This window comes from Taudactylus pleione, unplaced genomic scaffold (genome assembly GCF_031769625.1).
Source record: "Taudactylus pleione unplaced genomic scaffold, aTauple2 ptg000538l, whole genome shotgun sequence".
Taxonomy (NCBI): domain Eukaryota; kingdom Metazoa; phylum Chordata; class Amphibia; order Anura; family Myobatrachidae; genus Taudactylus; species Taudactylus pleione.
This window is the reverse complement of record NW_028284940.1, coordinates 600,179-622,863: the sequence shown is the minus strand read 5'-3', so window position 1 is coordinate 622,863 and position 22,685 is coordinate 600,179. Positions and strand designations below refer to the sequence as shown.

At 44.7% G+C, this 22,685-nt stretch overlaps 1 protein-coding gene across 1 annotated transcript; it reads right to left on the bottom strand.

Moving 5' to 3' along the window:
* Window positions 1-11,378: 11,378 nt before the first annotated feature.
* Window positions 11,379-22,251, bottom strand: TIMM17A (translocase of inner mitochondrial membrane 17A). Its single transcript, XM_088451159.1, has 6 exons — window positions 22,147-22,251; window positions 20,508-20,607; window positions 19,424-19,487; window positions 14,071-14,199; window positions 12,647-12,757; window positions 11,379-12,217 (listed from the first exon to the last, which is right to left on the bottom strand). The coding sequence occupies exons 1-6, from the start codon at window positions 22,170-22,172 to the stop codon at window positions 12,144-12,146; spliced, it is 504 nt and encodes a 167-aa protein (XP_088307285.1). The 5' UTR covers window positions 22,173-22,251; the 3' UTR covers window positions 11,379-12,143.
* Window positions 22,252-22,685: the final 434 nt, after the last annotated feature.

The window sequence follows — 22,685 nt, the reverse complement described above, 5'->3', positions numbered from 1 at the left end:
AAAATGCAGACAGACATTTTATTTATCTTGTGGACCAGGCGTACACTGCCAGATAATCTTCTATTATTTACATAATGCATATACAATATGTGCACTAATAATCATGCTAGGATACAGTAGTGATATACAGTATGTGCCGCCATCTCAATGTGTGCATCAGAGCAAGAAAAGCAGATACACAAGCAATGGTTGCAAGTCTCTGGTGTGGGCCCAGGTGGTAAAGACGATAGATATAAGCAGGAGTCAAGGCTATTGCCGAGGAAAATATAATTTTCTTCTTACAGAAGCGGATGAAAAGGACAGGTGCCAGATAGCTGAATATTTAGGGGCTGCACTGGTAGAGATTCATCATACAGCTAAGAATTGTGGTTTTCACTGATACATGAATATTTTAGCAGTTAAAAGCTGCATGACAAAGTGTTATAGAATGTAGAAGTTGGGGAGTTTGACTAGAGTGATGTACTGTAGGGGGGCATGGCCTGGGCGAGCTGGTGGTAGGAGGCTGACTCCATAGCTCCTAGGCCCAAATATCCATTAGTTATCCTGGATCATTTGCCCGGACCCTCACACTGGCATATTGCTGTTAACTTACCTCTTCATTTTCTGGGAGTCCTTTGGCCTGCCTGTCTCCTTCGGCTGCTGTGTTACAGGCGCTGTTTATTTATTGTCCTATATTTGGGTAGTGAGGGGGAGGGGGGTGTTTAGGTACTTAGATAGTTTAGAATAGTTAGTGGTGGGGTGGAGGATTAGGGGATCCAGGTATAACTAGGTTGGGGTTAGGTTATACATAGTGGGCGGTTATGGGGAGGTTTGCTTTGGGGTTTTCTGGGGGGGGAGGGGGGAATATATTTTATTTTAATTTACGATTAGATTTATATGTTGGCAGATATTAAAATGTTCCCCTTTCTTTTGTATTTTTATATTTTATCCTGTTTTATGATATTTCTTGAAAATCGTACAATGTCGAGACATTCTGTCTGCTCACACGACCTGCTCTCATTTAGCTCTGTATCACGCGGGCCCAGATGGCGCCTTAGGGTACGCGTTATAATATCCGTATGGTCTGAGCTGGTTGTGTTTTTTTTTTACACGTTGTCATTATGAGGTATTGTCTGTAGAATTTTGAGGCCAAAAATGTATTTATTCCATAAGGCTGTAACAACAAAATGTGGAAAAAGTGAAGCGTTGTGAATACTTTCCGGATGCACTGTATATAGAAGATCATTAGTGGCCATATTAAAGGTAGTGGGGTACTTTAATTCTGTCAAATGGCTGTTATATGCATTTTTATAAAAAAAAAAGTGAAAAAATTATAGAAAGCAAGTGTTTTTTGCAATATAAATGCTCTACTTAAATTGGGGTGCATAAAATTGTCTAAGTATATATTTGTCATTTTAAGCCACTTTTAGAAAAACTTAAAAAAAACACCTCTAATACCCACCTGCAATCCCACTGATATAGCAGCCACATCAATTAACCCTTTTTTCTACATTTTCACCCCAAAAAATGAGAGATATGGTAAGAACTTACCTTTGTTATCTCTGTTTCTACGAAGTCCTTAGGGTCCACAGGGATACCTTGGGGTATAGGCTTGGCTCTGCCATGGGCACCACACCATTAAACTCTTCATCCCAGGATGCATCGGGCCCGCCCCCAGGCCAAGGCACCTCCGTTTTAGTATCAAGTCATAGACCGGAGGAGGAGGAGAAAAAGGAAGAAGAAAGTCTGGAGCACACAAGATTCACATTCTCACATAGAAGGAGACAGAAACTGGCGACCAGAACAACACCCTACAGAAGCACAGGGCGGGCACCCTGTGGACCCTACTGACTTCGTAGACACAGATAACAAAGGTAAGTTCTTACCCTATCTCTTGTTTTCTACTCCAGGGTCCTTAGGGATCCACAGGGATACCTTGGGGATGTCCGAAAGCAGTATCCTTCAAGGGAAGGGACGCTCCTGTGCAGAGAGAACTCTCCGCCTGAAGGAAGCATCCTGAGAAGCAAAGGTGTCAAATGCGTAATGCCTGACAAAAGTATGGACAGAGGACCACGTAGCCGCCTTGCAAAGCTGAACAGCCACGGCGAGCTGCCCACGAAGGACCCACAGACCTCGTAGAATGAGCCTTCACAGTGGGTGGCACTGGAAGACCCTCATGAGCATAAGCCTCAGAGATAGCCATGCAAATCCACCGTGTTAAAGTCTGCTTATTGGCAGGCCAACCCCTCTTATGAAAACCATAGAAAACAAACAAAGAGTCCGATTTCCTTAAAGGACTGGTACGGTCTACATCAGTGTTGGCTAACCTTGATACTCCAGCTGTTATGGAACTACATAACCCAGCATGCACTGCTACAGTTTTGCTATTAGGGCATGCTAAAACTGTGGCAGGGCATGCTGGGATATATAGTTCCACAACAGCTGGAGTGTCAAGGTTAGCCAACACTGGTCTAAATCAATCCGCAGAGCCCGTACCACATCCATAGAAGCCTCACCAGCCGAAAGATACAATGAATTAAAGGCTGGGACCACAATTTCCTCGTTAATGTGGAAACTAGACACCACCTTAGGAAGGAAATCAGGGCGAGTACAAAGTACCGCCTTGTCCGAATGAAAAATCAGAAAGGGGGGATGACAGGAGAGAGCCCCCAAATCTGACGCCCTTGTAGCCAAACAATAGCTAGAAGGAACACTGTCTTAGTCGTAAGCCACTTCAAATCCACGGAACGCAAAGGTTCGAATGGAGGACCTCGGAGTTCTCTTAGGACCACAGCCAAATCCAAAGGAGCCACTGGAGGGACAAAGGGAGGCTGGATGCGAAGGACACCCTGCAGAAAAGTGCGGACATCAGATAGCATAGCAATCCTATGCTGAAACCAAACCGACAGGGCAGAAACATGCACCTTCAGTGAAGCGAGGCGTAGACCTAGATCTAAGCCCGCTTGTAGGAAAGCCAGCACTCTGGATATTTGAAACTCCTGAGGATCATACCCTCTAGGACGTCACCACTCAAAATAAGTATGCCACACCCTGTGGTAAATTCTAGCCGAAGCAGGTTTCCGAGCACGTAGCATGGTATTCACCACCGCTCTGGAGAAACCCTTAGATCTCAAAAGGGAAGTCTCAAGAGCCACGCCGTCAAAGACAGATGACTCAGGTCTGGGTAGAGGCAAGGACCCTAAGACAACAGGTCCGGACGTTGAGGTAACAGCAATGGAGTGTCGATGGACAGACACTGAAGATCCGAGTACAAATTCTGTCTGGGCCACACAGGAGCCACTAGCAGGATCTTGCCTCCTTCCTCCCTGAACTTTCAAATTACTCGAGGCAGAAGGGAGAACGAAGGAAACAGGTACACGAATTGGAAATTCCACCGTACCGACAGAACGTCCGCCAGGAGAGCCCCTGCGTCTCTTGTTCGGGATCCGTACGCCCACAGCTTGCGGTTGTGTCTTGAGGCCATGAGGTCTATTTCGGGAAGGCCCCACTTGTCCACCAGGATCTGGGACACCTCCTGGTGAAGACCATTCCCCGGGTGTACATCGTGGAAGCTGAGGAAGTCCGCTTCCCATTTGAGCACTCCCGGAATGAATACAGCTGAAATGGCTGGTAGATTGCTTTCTGTCCAAGTCAGAATGCGGGATACCTCCCTTAGAGCCGCTTGACTTTGAGTTCCTCCTTGACTGTTTAGGTAAGCCACCGTGGTGGCGTTGCCCGATTGAATTTGCACGGGTTTCCCCTGCAGGAAAAGTTTTGCTTGTTGCAGCGCTCTGAACACTGCCCAAAGCTCCAATATATTGATTGGCAGAACCGATTCCTCTAATGTCCACCGGCCCTGGAAGGCGTGTGGGCCCGTCCCAGCACCCCAGCCCCGAAGGCAGGTATCCATTGTTAGAAGGACCCAATCCGAAATCCAAAACGGACATCCCCTGCTGAGATGGGACTTCTGTAACCACCCGGTCAGGGACAGACACACCTCCAGAGTGAGCCTGATCATCCGCTTCTTTATTTGACGGGGAATTCCGTCCCATCTAGAGAGGATCAACATCTGCAGAGGCCTGGAATGGAACGGGGCATACTCCACCATGGCGATCGTTGACACCATGGAACCCAGCAACTTCACTGCCGAGAGAAGAGACACTCGGCGACTCTTTAGAACATTGCGTATCTTGGACTGCAACAGGGCTATCTTTTCTTCCGTCAAGAAGATCATCTGCTGCTGAGAGTCCAACAATGCTCCAAGGTGGACCATCCTCTGAGAGGGAATTAGAGAGGACTTCTTCCAGTTCACTAGCCAGCTGTGAGCCTGCAACACTGATATTGTCAGTTGCAAAGGACCTCTGGCGACCCTGCCAACAACAGAAGGTCGTCCAAGTAAGGCAACAGGCGAACCCTCTGCAGGTGTGCCGCCATGACCACCATTACCTTTGTGAACACCCGAGGGGACGTGGAAAGGCCAAACTGTAGAGCCTAAAACTGGTAATGTTGGTGCAACACCGCAAATCTGAGATAACGCTGGTGTGCCCTGGCAATGGGAATATGCAGGTAAGCATCCTAAATATCCAGGGACACCATATAATCCCCAGGCTGCATAGCTAACACAATAGAATGTAGAGTCTCCATTCGGAACCGAGGGACCCTTAAAAACTTGTTCAGGGACTTGAGGTTGAGGTTAGGTCGGAATGATCCATTTGGTTTTTGGACCAGAAAGAGGTTTGAGAAATATCCCGTCCCCCTTAGCGGTGACAGAATAGGCTCTATGACTCCTAGCTGGAGCATAGAGCGCACTACCTCCTGAATCGCTAGAGCCTTCGTTGGATCTGAAGGCCTGCTGCAAAGAACTGATGAGGCCTTCTGTGGAAGGAGAGGGCATATCCCTGAGATACCACTTCCCTTACCCAAGTGTCTGTAGTGGTCTGGTACCAACACTGGGTGTATTGCAGAAGTCAGCCTCCCACCTTGGTGTCCCCCAAGGGGAGGCCCAGCCAGTCAGGCTGAGGGTTTGTCGTCAGGTTTGGCTGCCAGACGTCTGGTACTCCAAGCTTGTTTGTTGGGTTTAGCAGTCTTTTTGGGACCTGAAGGTCTCGGAAAGGACTGCACCTTAGGTTTGCCCTGTGGGCGCTAGGGCCGAAAGGACGGGTTTTTAGATCCAGACAGAGTCAGAGCTGAAGGTAGACATGCAGATTTGGCAGCCGCCAGCGTGTCCACTATCTTGTCCAAAGCTGGTCAGAACAGGACATGCCCATTATAAGGTAAGCATTCCAAACCCTTCTTGGATTCAGCATCTTCCCTCCAAGAACATAACCACAAAGAGTGTCGAGCGGCCACGGCCGCCTCGGAAATTCTAGAGGTAAGAAGGCTCAAATCCAAGGCTGCTTCGTTAATGTACGTAGCGGAATCCCGGATGTTACCTACTAACACAACCTGTTCACTGGTACTCTCCGAAGTGAACGATGCTTCCAATGCGTCCGCCCATCTTGCCATAGCCTGGGCCACCCAGCAAACTGCCATAGCTGGTCTGGAATCTCCTCCAGCGAGGGAAGAGATAGACTTAAGGCACACCTCCACCTTATGGTCTGTAGGATCCGTCAAAGAAGACATGGACGGCATCGGTAATGTCGCACTCTTTACTAAGTGCGTCACATGAGTCCACCTGAGGCGGAGACTCCATTTAGTGAAATAATCCTCCGCAAATGGGTATGCCCGGGCCAGGTGCTTGTGTGGCTGAAATCTTTTTCCCGGAGACTTCCACGCCTCCTTTAAGTGATCTACTAGCTGGCTAGATAGAGGAAAAACTGCTGCAGCACTTTTAACCTCTTTAAAATAAGCATGGGCAGGCGTTGCAGGTAGGTTGTCGTCAGTAATCACCATAGCCGCACGGACCGCCCGTATGAGACCTGGAATATATTTACTAGATTTAACCTCCGCTCCTGTTTGAGGGGTGTCAGTGTCAGACAAAACTTGAATTTCACCCTCATCAGACGACCAGTCATCATCATATTGTGTTGGATGGATATGACAATAATGGCCTCTAAGCAGGTCTAGATGAATCCTGTTCAGGAGCATTCCGTACCGTAGCTGACACTGAATTAGACCAAACGGTCTGCCAGAGCAAGAACCTGTTGCAGGGGGCACTGTGTCATTACCATCGGTCCCGGAACCCCTAGTACTGGAGAAGGGACTACCGCCTGTTGGGCAAACCCCAATTGGGGAAACGCAGGAGGGACTGTCAACCTATTTACAAGTACATTCAAGGCCTGCGCAAAACACGCCCAAGGTGGTTCCTGGGAGTTTCTGGGTACAGCAGAGGTACCAGGAATGGCCAAACATGCAGTACATAAACCATCCTGAAGTACCTCCCCCTCCCCCACACCTGCTTTACATTTGGAGCAGGAAATTAGGAGAGGTGCACCCATGGACACAGAATCCTCACCGGACATATCGGTATGTGACTTCTGCCACAGTAATACATTTTTAACTGTGAGGCAGATTCCCACCCTGACAGTACTGGCACCGAGAGAGCTGAGTAGGAAGAATAGGGATAGTAAAATGGCTGACAGAAAGAAATATCAGACACACAGCGTTAGCATAAAGGTCACATACAATGCAGAAATGGTGTCTGCACTAACCATACTATGCACTACACTGAGCAGCAGCCCGGTAGCGATAGAGCTACATACTCTGACCTTTAGAGAGATAAGGGGCACCCAGTCTCCGCACCTTGCTAGCCACAGCGTTCTTAAGATGGCCGCCGGAAGAATGAAGGGAGGTGGGCCGGAGAAGATCACTGCCTCAGCCTGCCAAATCTGCAGAGTAAGGCGCCTGAGAGCAGTGAGGGGAGGAGCCTCCTGTACTGAACAGGGTAGACGTCCTCCCCTGGCAGGCCATAAACCCCCGGGATGCTGGAGCGCGTCCATGACGCTCCAGCCCCGCATCCCTGGTGGTCTAGTGTGAGCGCAGGCTCAGTGCCTTGCTCCACTATACTGTCATCCCCAGGTAGCCCCCAGCCCTGGAGACGCCGGACTGCGTAACAGCGAGCGCCTACCGCAGACGCCCGCTGCTCGCCTTTTGATGTCCCCTATAAGTCCGGCCGCAGTCCAAGACCCCTGGGGGTTCCGCTAGCTGGAACCCCCCAGAGCCCGCCGAGTCCCCCGGATCGGTACCAGTGGTCGGCGCCGGCGGGGGTGTCGGAGCAGTAACATGGACGTCCGCTGGACTGTCCATGTTACTGCTCTTGAAGATCTTCTTCTGAGCAGTAACCCAGCTCCGGCCAGGCACCTACTGAAACTGAGATGCCTGGGGGCGGGGTATAGGAGGGGGCCCGGTGCATCCTGGGATGAAGCGTTTAACTGTGTGGTGCCCATGGCGGAGCCAAGCCTATACCCCAAGGTATCCCTGTGGATCCCTAAGGACCCTGCAGTAGAAATGACATGTCTCTATTGCAGGGGTTCCCAACCACAGTCCTCAAGGCACACTAACAGTCCAGGTTTTAGGGATAGCCATACTTGGGCACAAGTGACTTAATTAGTACCACAGTTATATTGATTTAACCATCTGTGCACAATCATGGATATCACTAAAACCAGGACTGTTAGTGTGCCTTGAGGACCAAGGTTGGGAATCACTGCTCTATTGGCCAAATTAAGATAATTATTTTAGTTATAAGTGACTAATTAATCATTAAGGGTGGTGTCCCAATGGTTCTGAACCAAGTCCCAATATTCCTTCCTTTTAAAATAGGGATTTTCCTGAACTTTTCACCAGCTCAGGTGGTGAACAAAAATTTGCGTGAAATCCCATGGAGAAGTATAGTGTGTTAACGTCACCTGCAATTGAATTGGGCGATAACCAAAAGTGAAAACTTTTGACGCAAAAACAAGTTATCACGCTTAATTGAATTCCCCCCCCTAAATGTACTGTATGCAGAAAAAAACTCATGTATGACAAATAAATTGTGTTAGTCAGACACATTTCTTGACTAATTTAAACATGTATGTCAGATGTACAATGATTACTGAAGGAGCATAACTACACTTTTCCCCATTTCCACAAAGATTTAATTGTATAAGAAAACACCATACTCCCCACACAGACATACTGTATATGCACCTGCAGCCTGCGATGCAAGACCCAGCTACTACTGCTATTGTACATGGGCCGGGGCACCAGTGTCTGCATAAGGCATGCACCATTAATACAGACATTGGTATTATGCGCTAATGTGCTATGATATCAATACTGCGATTGGATATGTTGAAATATACTGGATTTATTTACAGCTGTATTTTTAGCATAGGAAGAGCATTGCTTCTGCAATATTGAATGGCTGTTAACATTGGAAAGCCACCATCGATGCACAGAAAACACTGCCGTAGCAAATAGCCACCTCTATTCTCCATGGTTTGGAATGCTGAGCAATTTTTCTATTTTAGGTAATAGAACACAAAAACAGGATTTTTACTCAAGGATTTTCCTTGAAGGCCATTTGGGAAATGCCATTACCTGTGAGCTATACCTTAGGTGGTCTGGAGGCATGCACTGACCAGTTCAAAGATCAAACTGAAGTAGGTGTTAAGCATCACTAAATGCTTAAAATGAATACTATTAATGCAGGTTAATATAGGCAACTAAATTGTGAGCAATCTCCGTTTTCTAAATACATACATTTTGATGATACAGAAAAGGGATAGTATCCTTCGTTCTTACACATAAAGGTGAAGTGGGGACTGCTACTCCAGTCGCACAGGAGTGATTATGCTAAGACGACGGTGCATGCAGCACATCAGAGCTTACACTAGGAAGACAGATCGCCCATCCTACTGTATCTGATGATTGGTAAGTGTATACACAACTAGTAATCATTGGACCGATGTGTCATGACTGACATCCTAACTGGGCAGGCATTTACATGTGCCTGCCCAGTTGAGCTGTTAGTCACCGGCAGCCTCTACAGCAAGTGTACAGGTGGTCAGCTGACTGTCCGCACACACGGCACAATGTACCATTATATCTGCAGATATATTGGTCATCAGCTGTGCTGTACTGCCGATACGATGAATCCCCATTTTAATCTACTGAACGATGGTCTGCCGGCCAACCTTGCCTGTCTGATTCAAAGCCATCCCATTAAAGCCAAATGACAATGCAGGGCACTGAAAAGGGCCTTGCAAGAGAAGGTTGGGTCTTATGGGAAGAGACAGAGGGGGGGCCTCCAGCAGTCTTAGGAGGCTGCAAGGATGATCCTGGCCACTTCTCATTTTATTCTTTTCTGAACCTTTGGTAACATTGCTAGAGGCAGGGAGATGTAAATTAGCTGAAAATACAGCTAATTTGAGCTACTAAAGCATCCACTAGAGCAGTGGTGACAAACTCGGGCCCTCCAGCTGCAGTGGAACTACACATCCCAGCATGCAGTGTCAGAGTTTTGCTATTAGGGCATGCTAAAACTGTGGCAGGGGATGCTAGGATGTGTAGTCCCACAATAGCTGAAGGGCCGGAGTTTGACACCACTGCACTAGAGAATGGCTGCTGAATCCCTTGTTCTAGAGTAATAGAACTGTGGTTGTGCAAAGATGCCATCATGTCAATGTCTGGCTTTACTCACAGGTCTCTCCAGCATCTGATAGATCATTCTCCTGTGAAAAGATCCTGTCTGCTCCGAAAGTCACCCTCCCAAATATACACTCCTGGCATTAAATACCACAGAGATGGTGGGTACATGTTATTCCACCCATTTCAAAGTCTTGGAAGTGTGTGTCATAACCAAGGTGCTGCAAGCGTCCTGTATACACACTACCCAATTATCATTCCTATCTGAAAGATAAATTTCCCTAAAGATCGTTGAGGTGATGTGTTTACGTGCACTTTGTCAGATAATATCTGTATAAGCTCCCTTTGCTGCAGAACATCGGCTGATCTGGATCGATGATCATCATGCAGCACTCCTAAAGCCGTGAGCCAATCCAACTGGTTTTTGAACAACAGACGACCCCAGGTGCAGTGTACACACTGTGCAATAAATGGGTGAACCAGTCAAGAATTGACTAATCACCCCGATTATTGCACAGTGCGTACCAAGCATTACTTAATATATAAAATAAAAATATTTCCCTGTTTCATATTGAAATGGGGCTGATAACGCAGGAATATGTGGTCGTACATATTCCTATAGCAATTCACGAATATATGCATGCTTATTTCCCTTTATTTTACCTTATATTGCAATGTAGAATATATAGAAATGTTAGGATGAGATTCAGTATTAGTATAGTTGTGTGAGGTGCAGCTGTGTCTCATTTGTTGAATGGTCTCAGGCCTGGAGAGATATCAGGCCTACCCTTTTCCTCTCCAAAGTAAATACATGGGTCCCTGCTCCATCAGTCATTTTGTTTAATATTTTATCCAAAGGTATATTATATAATGTATTAAAAAGTATATACAGATTAGTGTTTATTTCTATGTAGCTGTGATTAACTGTGGAGATATGGATAAGTTAGAACTGATGAGGCAGCCATTTTTTTTTAATGGTTCAGCCTAAGAAATGCTTGTAGGTTTAAATCTATGTCAGTTTCTTAGCGTGTGCAAAACAGCAGACAAGTCTCAGACTTTATAAATAAAAGAGAGCTAATCAAGATAGCCTTGGCCTACAAGAAGTTTGGGAACACAGACAGAAGACATCATATTATATTTTGGTTAAGACATATAACCAATTAGTGTCTAGCACGTACGAATATTAAATAAATTAATATTCCCCCTTTGGGTTAACTGGAAGAATAGTATAAAGCTCATGACAGAAAGAGGGAGAGGGGCAGTCGGAGGACAAAGGAGAGAGGGAGCACATTGAGGGTCTGGGGGTGCTGGGCGCGGTTGCCGTGCGGTATGTATGAAATTGGCTGACTGGTATGACTGGCACTAGGGGTCACAAATTTATTTTACAAGTATTCCTACTGCTGCTAAAATAACCTAAGTGTTATGTTTTTTTGTTGCAACTCTGCACTGGCAAAATACATGTATGAGACACTGTCTAAAAGTAAAAGCATTGTCATTTATTTTAGAACCTGTATTTGTGTGAATTATTTCATTATCCTTTATAACAAGTAAGGTTTGATAAGTAAACCTAGAACTCACCGCGTTATCAGGGCTTAGAAGTACAATAAAGTGCAGCTTTCAGCATAAAATACAGATCTTGTTCTAGACACTTGGCATCAGCTTATTTTAAGGTTTAGACCAGAAGCAAATGATTGTTCCTGTTAGCTGTCACTCGAAGGGCATAATAAATAAAGGTACCTCCCAACTAGAGCTAGCATTGGAAAGACAAAGCTTATGGGGGAGACTCTATGACATGCGAAATGTCACCACTGCTGCACACTTAAGAGCAATTACGGTAGCAAATTTTATTTCCTTTTAATTATTTAAATAACGTACATGCTAAAAAGGACATTTTGCTTCTTTAAAATGCATTAATAAAATAAAAAGTTGACGCAGTTTGGAGGAAAATGTACAATATTAAACAGAAGAAATAGAACCATATGAAGATAAGGCTGTGATGTACATTATGTTATGGTAGGCAGTGTTTTCACCAAACTAAAGCCAACTTCACAAATGTACACATTACGGCAATTGAAAATAACCATACACAGGAACTTTGTAACACCAACATGGTATTTTAGTACCAGAACACAGAGATACCATGTAAAGTTGAACATATGCGTGAAATCATGTACATCACAATATCCATTGGATACAAAATATAACTTATATTTACTGAGTGTGTACAGAATTGTCCAACTGACTGTTGTATTAGTTCAAGATTACAAAACAGGATTGGAGGAGAGGATATATAGACAACCAGAAAGGAAAAGGTTTCTTATTCTAGCTAAATTCTGCTACAGCATGTGGGGGGTGTTTATTTTTGCCAATATATAACTGAATATACCCATCAAATTATACCCCTATCTGGGATTTTATTCATGGGTAAGCTAAATTGAAACTTTATGCCAACATCTTGACATTTTGCAGTCCTCTTTGCAGGAGCCCTTCATAGTCCATGCATGTATGGCCATGCTCAGAAACTTCATTCAGAGACTAACAATCCAAATGTACAGATCATGGCGTTAGATGTTAAAAATAATGTATCAAGTCCTTTACTGGTATTGCTGGTAGCCAGTGAATGGGGAGGCGGGGCTGAGCTGGGATGCATCCTCCGGTATTGGTGGACCTAGACAAATAAAAAACATGGAGCTAGTAGTGATTGTTTAAGCGGCACATGTTTAGAACTTAGTTATATCCACCTATTGGTAATTAGGACTGGCTATTTAACCCCAGGCCTAGAGTCAAACAGCAGCTGGAGAATGAAGGTCAGACAGACTTAACAAACAACAAACACATTGCTGCAATATGCATCTGGTGTTCAGTCTGAAATGCCATTATGCTTTGATTAATGCAAAGAGTAATAATAAAATAGGATGAACACAAGAGCAATAAGGATGGGAATGTCTCAGCGAGTTAAAACAGGAGAATTGGAGTGGAGATGAAATAATAACTAACAGAATACACAAATGTCATCCTTTTCCTGGACATTTAATATACTGTAGTTAAACTTCTAAAGCTCGTTTGAAATGAAAAAAGCTTGGCAGGATAAACTTACCATTTGCAAACTGTGAAGAAGCAAATCGTGTCAACAAGATTCCTGCTCCTTCTATCAGGGCCAGCAGAATTCCACCCATTGCTGCAGAGCCCACCATGGCAACAGCACCATCTAGGAAAATACCACAAGTGTCATAGTAAAACACTGATTTCTCCAGCCATGGCCAAAAGTTTTGATAATGACACAAGTATTGGTTTTCACACAGTTTGCTGCTTCAGTGCTTTTAGATTTTTTTGTCAGATGTTACTATGGTATACTGAAGTAAAATTACAAGCATTTCATAAGTGTCAAAGGCTTTTATTGACAATTACATTAAGTTTATGCAAAGAGTAAATTTTCAAAACCTCTGCAATTTGCCGTCATGCTGTCAATCAACTTCTGGGCCACATACTGACTGATGGCCGCCCATTCTTGCCTAATCAATGCTTGGAGTTTATCAGAATTTGTAGGGTTTTGTTTGTCCATCCGCCTCTTAAAGATTAACCACAAGGTCTCAATGGGATTAAGATCTGGGGAGTTTCCTGGCCATGGACCAAAAATTTTAATGTTTTGTGCCCCAAGCCACTTAGTTATCACTTTTGCCTTATGGCAAGGTGCTCCATCGTGCTGGAAAAGGCATTGTTCATCACCAAACTGTTCCTGGATGGTTGGGAGAAGTTGGTCTTGGAGGATGTTTTGGTACCAATCTTTATTCATGGCTGTGTTCTTAGGCAAATTTGTGAGTGAGCCCACTCCTTTGGCTGAGAAGCAACTCACACATGAAGGGTCTCAGGATGCTTTACTGTTGGCATGACACAGGACTGATGGTAGCGTTCACCTTTCCTTCTTTGGTCAAACATTTTTCCAGATGCCCCAAACAATCTGAAAGGGGATTCATCAGAGAAAATAACTTTACCTTAGTCCTCAGCAGTCCAATCCCTGTACCTTTTGCAGAATATCAGTCTGGCCCTGATGTTTTTCCTGGAGAGAAGTGGCTTCTTTGCTGCCTTTCTTGACACCAGGCCATCCTCCAAAAGTCTTTGTTCTGTGCCATGCTGACAGTAAAGCATCCTGAGACCATTCATGTGTGGGGTTACTTCTCAGCCAAGGGAGTAGGATCACTCACAATTTTGCATGCCAGGGGGAATTGCAGAGGTCTTGGGAAAAAAAGGGTCAACACTGCAAATATTGACTTTTTGGCATACACTTCATGTAATTATCAATAAAAGCCTTTGACACTTATGAAATGCTTGTAATTTTACTTCAATATACCATGGTAACATCTGACAAAAAGGTCTAAAAACACTGAAACAGCAAACTGTGTGAAAACTGCTAATTAACAACTTTAGCTGAAAACATCAGATTGTAACTGCAAGTAACAAACATTCACAGCACGGGAACATTTATCATTGTTCTTTGCAAAACTCTCACATCCAGATACTTACTTCTGGCAGCCAGGATCGCCCCAGTCATAGCACCACTGGTAATGGAGTTCCAGGGATCCTCCTTTCCCCGGATTTTTACCATACTGCAGTCTATCATGGAGAAAAGACCACCCCACACTGCAAAGCTGCCTAAAGGAAAGGGGAGGGGAATGATACAATTTCACTGAATGTAACAAAAATTGCATATGAGATATAGATATCTATACTATATATTTTACACCCTCATGAATAGGATTGGTTTTCTGGTGTTTAATGCATGTACTAGTCTTATTAATATTTACACAGAATGCAATTCAAAATTGTAAATATATATAAAAAAAATGAAATGGATTACAGAACATCTTATTTCATCCAGGGGGATGTAGTCTGGAACCCGACGGTCTAAATGCCGACCGCCGACTTCCAGACTGCTTTATTCCGACTAGGGACGAATGACAGGAGTCTAAATCTAGACGCCTGTCATTTGCCCGACGTCTGGAGACCGGTGCCCGGCATCCCGATCGAGCGGATGCCGGGCGCCACAGCGGACGGCCGCCGGGGGAGGGTTAGGTTTAGGGCTCCCGGGGGGGACTTAGGGTTAGGCGCCCCCCCGGGAGGTTGGGGTTAGGCTAGGGGGAGGTAGGGTTAGGGTAAGGCACCCCCAGGGGAGGTTAGGGTTAGGCACCCCCCCGGGGGACTTAGGTTTAGGCAGCGGGAAAGGGGGGGGGGGGGTTAGGCACAGTGGGGGAGGTTAGGGTTAGGCACCCCTAAGGAGGGTTAGGTTAGTAAATACTTACCTTTAGGACCATCGGGATTTCCTCCTTTGTCGGGAATTGAACCGCCAGCCATGCGGCCGGCGGTAATACATATCACAGCCCATCCAGGTTACATGCACACCAGTATCTTTAATTCATCTTCTACAACACAGATTTTTGATTGTTAAAAGGTTGAGAGGTAGTGTTCCCGCTCAGCTGTTTTAGCGGGCACCCGCGCCCTGCGCATCTATTCACTGTGAGGGTACAGCTTGAGGGAAGCCCAGCATCTCCATAAGTGCTGTGCATGGCCCTAATTATGACGAATTTGGGCATGTCACAAGGACATGCCCCCCCTACCCTGTAGACCACACCCCTTTTCGGGTGCGCGTGCCCTTCCCTGCCTGCAGTCTAGTGGGAATACTAGAGAGGCAGATAGTCACAGGGACCGTTAGTCGAGATGCACTAAACTCTCATATTAGATTTAAAGAAACTTTAAAAACAGATCTTAGAGACAAAAAGGGCCAGTTTAATAGTTGCATACAAATCAGTCTTGCAGTTGGATCTCGCAATGTTTTGCACTGCGCATACATCCGAGCATACGCAACTGTAAGAGTTATACGCGTCTTGTTTGCTTTTCCAATTGAAGCTGAGTGGTGGTACCTGGGCATTTGAATATAGTCTATGTGTGCCAAAAGCAATGACCACTACTCTAACAAGTGAAAGTATAGGGAAGGTGCAGCCAACTCTATATACAGACATCCACAATTATAGTGACACAGCAACTCTGCATGAGGCCCGAAGAGCTTATGCTCTAAGAAGTCCCCTGACTCCTATATAGGTATCAAGAGGCCTTAAGAATAAGAAGTTGTAGATTATTTTATATATAAAATTCATTGGTCGGTCTGTTTGTGCGGTTATGAATTCGGACACCCCTGCACCGACTGGGATGAAACCAATGCGAGGTGGTCCAGTTGGATCCTGGCCAAGTTTTAGGGTGGTTAGGGTCCCAGTCAGACCTCCTGTTGGTGTAAGCTGGGCAGATCTTTGACCCAGGAAGCCTGTTCTGGGCCTTCACTGGATGTATTTGATAACATCACATATTAAAATGTATTAACTTGAAGATTTAAACCCCGGGCAACGCCTGGTACTTCAGCTAGTATGCAATATACAGTAAGTGGCAACAGATTAGTAGCAATTCTCTATATCAGGCATGGACAACATGCGGCTTTCCAGCAGTTATGAAACTACAATCCACAGCATTCTTTCAAAGATAACCAAGTAGGAACTTGCAGTTCTGTGCAATGCATGGATAGAGACAATAGTGAACCTGAAGGGTCCATAATCTATTTAAATACAATGTGTACTTAATGTAATTAGATCTTCTGAAAAATAGTTAGAGAACTCATATCAAATAACAGACAAAGCATAAACTTGTTCATTCACTTATAGGATTAAAATTATCCAACATTAAATTTCTTTTAACCTCTTTTTGTGAATCTCTCGGATTATCAATTCAAATGAGGGGATTATTATAGTCAGGAGTACCAATCAATGGAATGATAATCGGGTGTCAATTTGGGGGGACCTGCCCTATAGAAAAACATAAACCAGAGCTTTTAGATTGGTCTGTTTCACACAAGTATGTGAACTCATGAGATTTGAAATAACAAAATAAGTTGTTCATGTTTATCAAGCTGGAAAAGGTTACAAAATTATTTATACAGACTTTGGCCTTCACCAATGCACTGTGAGACAGACAGTTTACAAATTAAATCATTTCAACACCACTGTTAATCTCCCCAGGGGTGAACATCCAAAAAATGTCAATCCAAGGGCAAGGCATAAACAATTTCAGGAAATCACAAAGAGCCCCAGAGTAAGCTGGGTACACACTGACAGATATATCGCCCATTCCACTGGACGGACGATATATCTGTAGTGCATCACCGGTGTGTACACCAGATAGGTCTGTGAACGACATCGTTCGCAGGCATATCTGATTGCCCCTGCAGATCAGCTGATGAAGCGATATGTCTGATATATATATAGTTATCTAGCTGTCCCTATAGCCGACCCGCCGACAGCCCGATATGTCTGCAGCAGAAGTCATTTAGCATTCCCGCTAGGCTGTTTCAGCAGGGCGCCCCGCTGAAACAGCCTGAGGGTTCTGTCCCCTCCCGCAGGCCTCAGTGTCCTGCAGGTGGGGAAAACGGCGGTGCAGCGGTCACCACCGGTGAACGGATGTCGGGCGCATGCGACCGGCATCCATTTACAGTGACCGCAGCGCTTGGGGGCTGCCCGGCATGTCCATAAGTGTAACGCACGCTGCCAAGAGTAACGAAGAAGGGACGCGTCATAAAGACACGCCCCCTTTTTATTGGCCACACCCCCTTTTCGGCCACGAAAGTGACCTCTCTCTAGGTCTGAACACTATCAATGACCATGACGTCACCAGTCATACAAATTGCTCTGCTGACAGATATATTGCCCGAACAGTTGGCAAGTCCAGGTGTATAACCACCTTAACAATAGGGTGTGTATTTATTTAACAGTTATTTATAGAGCTGTCGCATATTCCTCAGCGCTTTACAGTGAATATTTAGTCATTCACATCTGTCCCTACCCCAAAGGAGCTTACAAGCTTTGTTACCTTTCAGTATCCAATTAACCTACCAGTATGCTTCTTTTTATTGTGGGATGACACTGGAGCACCTTGAGAAAACCATGCAAAGGGAGAACCCATGGCTTCAGTGCTGTGAGGCAGTAATGCTAACCACTACACAAACTGTGCCTACATGGCCTCAATTGAATGTCAGTGTTCACGAGTACACCAATATTTATTTATTAACAGTTATTTATCTAGAGCACACATTATGCAGCTATTTACAAAAAATAGTCTAACATCAGTGCCTTCTCTAGTGGAGATTATTGTCTATATTCCCTACGACATGGACACACATACACACTAGGGTTATTCTTTTCTCAGGAGCCAATTAACCTGCCAGTATGTTTTTGGAGTGTGAAAGGACATTGGGCACTGTGGCATTTTAACAATTATCTATTGGTATTAGGGTCCTAAGGTGTGCCAAGAATACATTCCCCACACCATTACACCTCCCAATTCAGCCTAAATTGTTAGCACAAGGCACAATGTACCCATGAATTCATGTTTGTCCCAACTGTATACTGTTCTCTCCTGCTGCTATAGCCCACTTTAAGGCAGGGCTCAACAAATCCCGGGCATGGCAACCAAGTATTGTGACCTGGCGACTGGATTTTGTGTTAGCTTCCACATGACTGACAGTGTGACGTATAGAGGTGGGTGGCCAGCAAGCCGCGACAGTGGCTGTGCCCAAGCTTTGGATGCACTGTGCTGCAGGCACAGTCTCCGTAGCCCCAGAGATCAGAGCTCAGCTGAGGAGGACGCGGATACCAGAGTCAGTGCTGAGCCGGGGCACTTAGGTGACTGCACTGTGCCTCCCGTACATACGAGGCCGTGCCTCCAGTCACCCTTGGGACCTTTGTGGAGCGAGCTACTGGCTGCATCGCCATTTGCATTGTTGTCATGTCAGTGCCGCGCTGTAACCAGCACCTGGCTGTTAGATTCGGCAGAGAAGGGAACACTGACCACTGTGCTTTATGAGAGGTCTTGGCAGCTTTGGCACATGGCACCCCAGCGGTCCCAGGCATCCCAAGTGAAAAATCAGCACAGTGGCAGCCATCAAACACAGTAAGACGTGTTTCTGGCTGCACATTAACACTGTGCCACCTCCATAATGTTTTGGCCTCCTGCTGTGCTTTATTTGGTGCCGGTCCTGCAGCAAGTCTGTGCACTATTCAGCTACCCCCCACTTCCCCACCACTGTTCTGTGCACACTGCTGGTTATCTGAGATACTGTCGCCTTCCTGTCAGCTTGAAGTAGCCAGCGCATTCTCTCCCTGATCCAATTAATAAGGAGGTATTTGTTACAGAACTGCTAATCAGTTGAGGTTTTGGGGTCTGCATCTTTTGTAACAGTCACACCTGCATCTTTATGCTAATGGCACTACAAAGTACTTCCTTGGTGTAGATCAGAGCGTTGGTCCCACCATCGAAACCTGTACAAGCCCTATGGCAGATGCAGTATCTCCGTCCGAGTATGGCCTCCTGTGCGAGAGGTTCAGCGTCTTTGTATGCAAACACTTTCCGTGATACGCCTATGACACTCCCATGTGATATCGGCTGTAGGGACTCACAAGGTTTTCTTAGTTTGTGTTGAGTAGATTTAAGGTTGCAAGTATTTTAAAATGCTTGTAACTCAACATACAAACATTACACAGTAGTAAGCAGTTGAATACTTGCACACACTCAGTGATCTTATTTTCAACATGAAATCATCACCTATGTCTGTTAGGGTTAAATATCACAATCTGAAACTAGTGGTCTTGGCACTGGAGGTGGGACAATTATCCCCCTTCTGTCACTGTACAGGAGAAGTGGAAACCACAAAAACAACCAGTGGAACTTCCAGTAACCATGGCAAGTTTTCTAGTAGTGTGGCAAGTAAAAGTAGCCCAGCCCTGATGGATTTTTTATTAGAAATTTAAGGGAACCCACAGGAAATTACTGTTAGTCTTACCTCCCAGCTGTGGAGCCCGGGTTCGTATAGCAACAAAGCTTCCCTTCATTCGGTGCTTCATACCCTACAACAAGAATTTATTTGTAGTTAAAACTCTGTAATCAAACATTGCAGGAAAGCAAAGTATATTGTTCTATAATGGTATACATAGAGCAGCACTAGGCATCACCCAGACCAACATGACAATTGAGAATTGTGAAGCCAAAATGGATAACAAGTCCTAGAATAGAAACTAATTCAATGGCTTCCTTCTGTTTAGAGGTTGCCTTACTGGAAAAAACTGTCCACCCACATTCACCACACTGCATTACTGTGACTGTGTATGAAGACATGATAGGGCTAGAACCAAGAGTCAGGAATCCTATAGTGGATGCAAATTGCCAATGAAAGTTAGGGCCCAGGAATGACAATGCACACAGCTGCCATCATAATCTCTATGAACATTACAATGAGAGATCGTAATTTACATATAATTATGCAAGCCAGTATAAATAAAGGGGTTATATAAAGGGATTTGGATACTTCGGAGCACATTATAGTGGATGCATTTGCATTTTTAACTTAGGAAATGATACATGTTAAAAAAGGACATTTTTGGGTATATCATCAGTGCATTCTACCACAAAACCAGTAGCATATGTGCCAGGCGTAGCAAATCAGGAACAGCTAGATAGTTCTGCTGATAGTAATCACATATGTGCATCAGTCCTTCAGCACCCGCAAGAGAAATGCCCCGAGAGGCATTATATAATAATGCCCCTACTGTACATGGCCCACAACTTCTCTCCTCTGTTCTACCTCTCAAAGCATAAGGAGACACAAATCAATGATATGCCAAAAAATATACATGGCTTTATACATACACATTTCATGCCTCCACACAGTACAAAACGTATTCTCTTATACATGATTTAACCCATGGTGTTACCTTCCCTGTGCTCATTATCATGGTATTTTAATTAACATTTTTGACAATCTGTATGAACAAAAAACTGTAAATTGTTTGGTACCCTTGTTGACTTGAGGGTCTACCCCACTTGTGTGTGTGAAAGCAAATCTACACCATAAAAATAATCTTACTTACTTGAGGAGAGTTCCTAAAGCCCTTGATGGACTGAAAAATGCCCCCTCCGATGATACCCATGGTGAAGGCGCCACCACAGTCATCTACAATCCTCCAGGGACTGGAAAGAGAGAGAGTATAGTAACATACGTATATATATGGACACATAGCATCATTCAGGAAACTGTCAATTGAAATGCTTAACAATAATTAATTATGTTCCTTGGCATAAGGCTCCCTGGCAAACATTTCTCTAACGGGCATCTATACAGTTTTATCATACAAAAACAAAAAAAACAACAGATTATGGCACTTGTTTAAATGAACATTGAGACGGCGATTCAATTGTGGCATGAGCCCTCTGCTGGCTGTCTATAGTAATGGGCGTCTATCAGAGCAATTCAATTGTGTCTCCGATAGACGTGGCCGCGGCAGTGACTTTTTCTCGCAGTCTCCAGAGGTGTGAGAAAAAAAAAAAAAAAGTGTCTACAATCCCGTTTTTTTGGTGCCCTGACGGTGGTTTGGGGACCTTAGACTGGTTTAGCCGAGTGAATAAACCCGGTGCTTGTGGGCAATGATTAAATCGCCACGATAGTCTTAAAGTTATAACAACTTTGGGGCTCTTTACCACTCATAACCAACACATACATTTTATTGCATAGAGAAAACATCATAATCATACCACAAAGAAATGGAATGATATTTATAATACTCTAGTGTCTTAGACAGTGTTTTCAGTCACACAATGGAGAACTGCTTGTTTAGCATCACATTCCACTGTAAACATGCAAGGGTGGTTACCATAGGGATCAGTAGTCCCAGCAATAAATCTGATTCTTGGGCAGCACGCACAAGCGGTTTGCCTTCAGCAACATGTTCCCATCATCATCCATGTGTATTCACACTGGGGTCATGAACACTCACAAGTATATATAAAGGTGCAATTAGAAAGAAGTATAATAAATTATAAAAATAAATAAAATATGTTAGTATATGTTTAAGAGGAGGTGGAATCACATGTGGTCTTAATGCCTAGTGACACAATATTACACAGTATGAAACACTAACCCAAAATTGCTTAATCACATCACAAGATCAATACAATAGACAACAAATTGAATCAATATTAACTTCTATGTAATAGTAATGAATAAGCCAGAATGACAATGGTACCTGCCCACAGAACAAGACAGGAGCACTCTGTGGGGGAGATGTACTAAGCCTTGGAGAGGAAAGTACCAACCAATCAGCTCCTGTCATTTTTAAACAGGCCGTAAAGAGACAGTTAGGAGCTGATTGGTTGGTACTTTATATCTCTCCACTTTATCACTTTACAAGGCTTAGTACATCTCTCCTGTATCTGCACAAATGTTTCCATGGGCAAAAGCTTTAAGCCTGGGCCATGCTGGCCTGGCAGCTGTGTTCTGACTTACATGTAACAAGGACATGGATCGCCCCCAGCCTGACACCCCGCACTGTAAGCAGATTACCGGCGACACCTAGCGCTGCACCAATGGTGACACTGCGGAGTCACCCCCAGCTCATGGTCACAGCCCTCACAATAACACTGTACCCATGTAATAAGCTATGGCCACCTCCCACTACCGCTGGCAGAAAGCAGGGGACGGGGGTAGCACGGCAGAGAGGAAGCCTCGCTTACCAGGGCTCCCGGGTGTACTCCTCCATGATGCCGCCGAAGGTCGAAAAGAGGAGAACCAGGAAGAGAACAAAACACGTGATTCACAGGGAACGTCGTTCATTCGCTGTTGAGATGTGTGACGCCTTCTTATTGTACCATAGAAACTTCTAATGTTATAACGAGTGTCTCCTTTTTCAAAAGATGTCGCCGTGACCGAACTGTGAGGCCATGTTCCTGGTTTGCATGATGCAATAGTATTGATGGAGTTGTAATTGTCAATTTATCATTATTTAATTTTAGGGTATGTTCAGCCTACATTGTAAGTATATCTACCTTCAAGCAACATTGAGAGCAACAAAAGAAACAAACATTTCTGGTTAATCCAACCTTGTGTTGTACAAAGCCAAATGAGAACACTGTTCATTCAACACTTTTATTTGTAAAATAAATAAAACAAGGGTTTCTTTTGTAAAATTCCTACTGGGTTGGGCAGGTGGAAATCTAGGATTGGTAGTTATGTCATGTGAAATGTCAATATTATGGTTAGGGCAGAGGTCCTC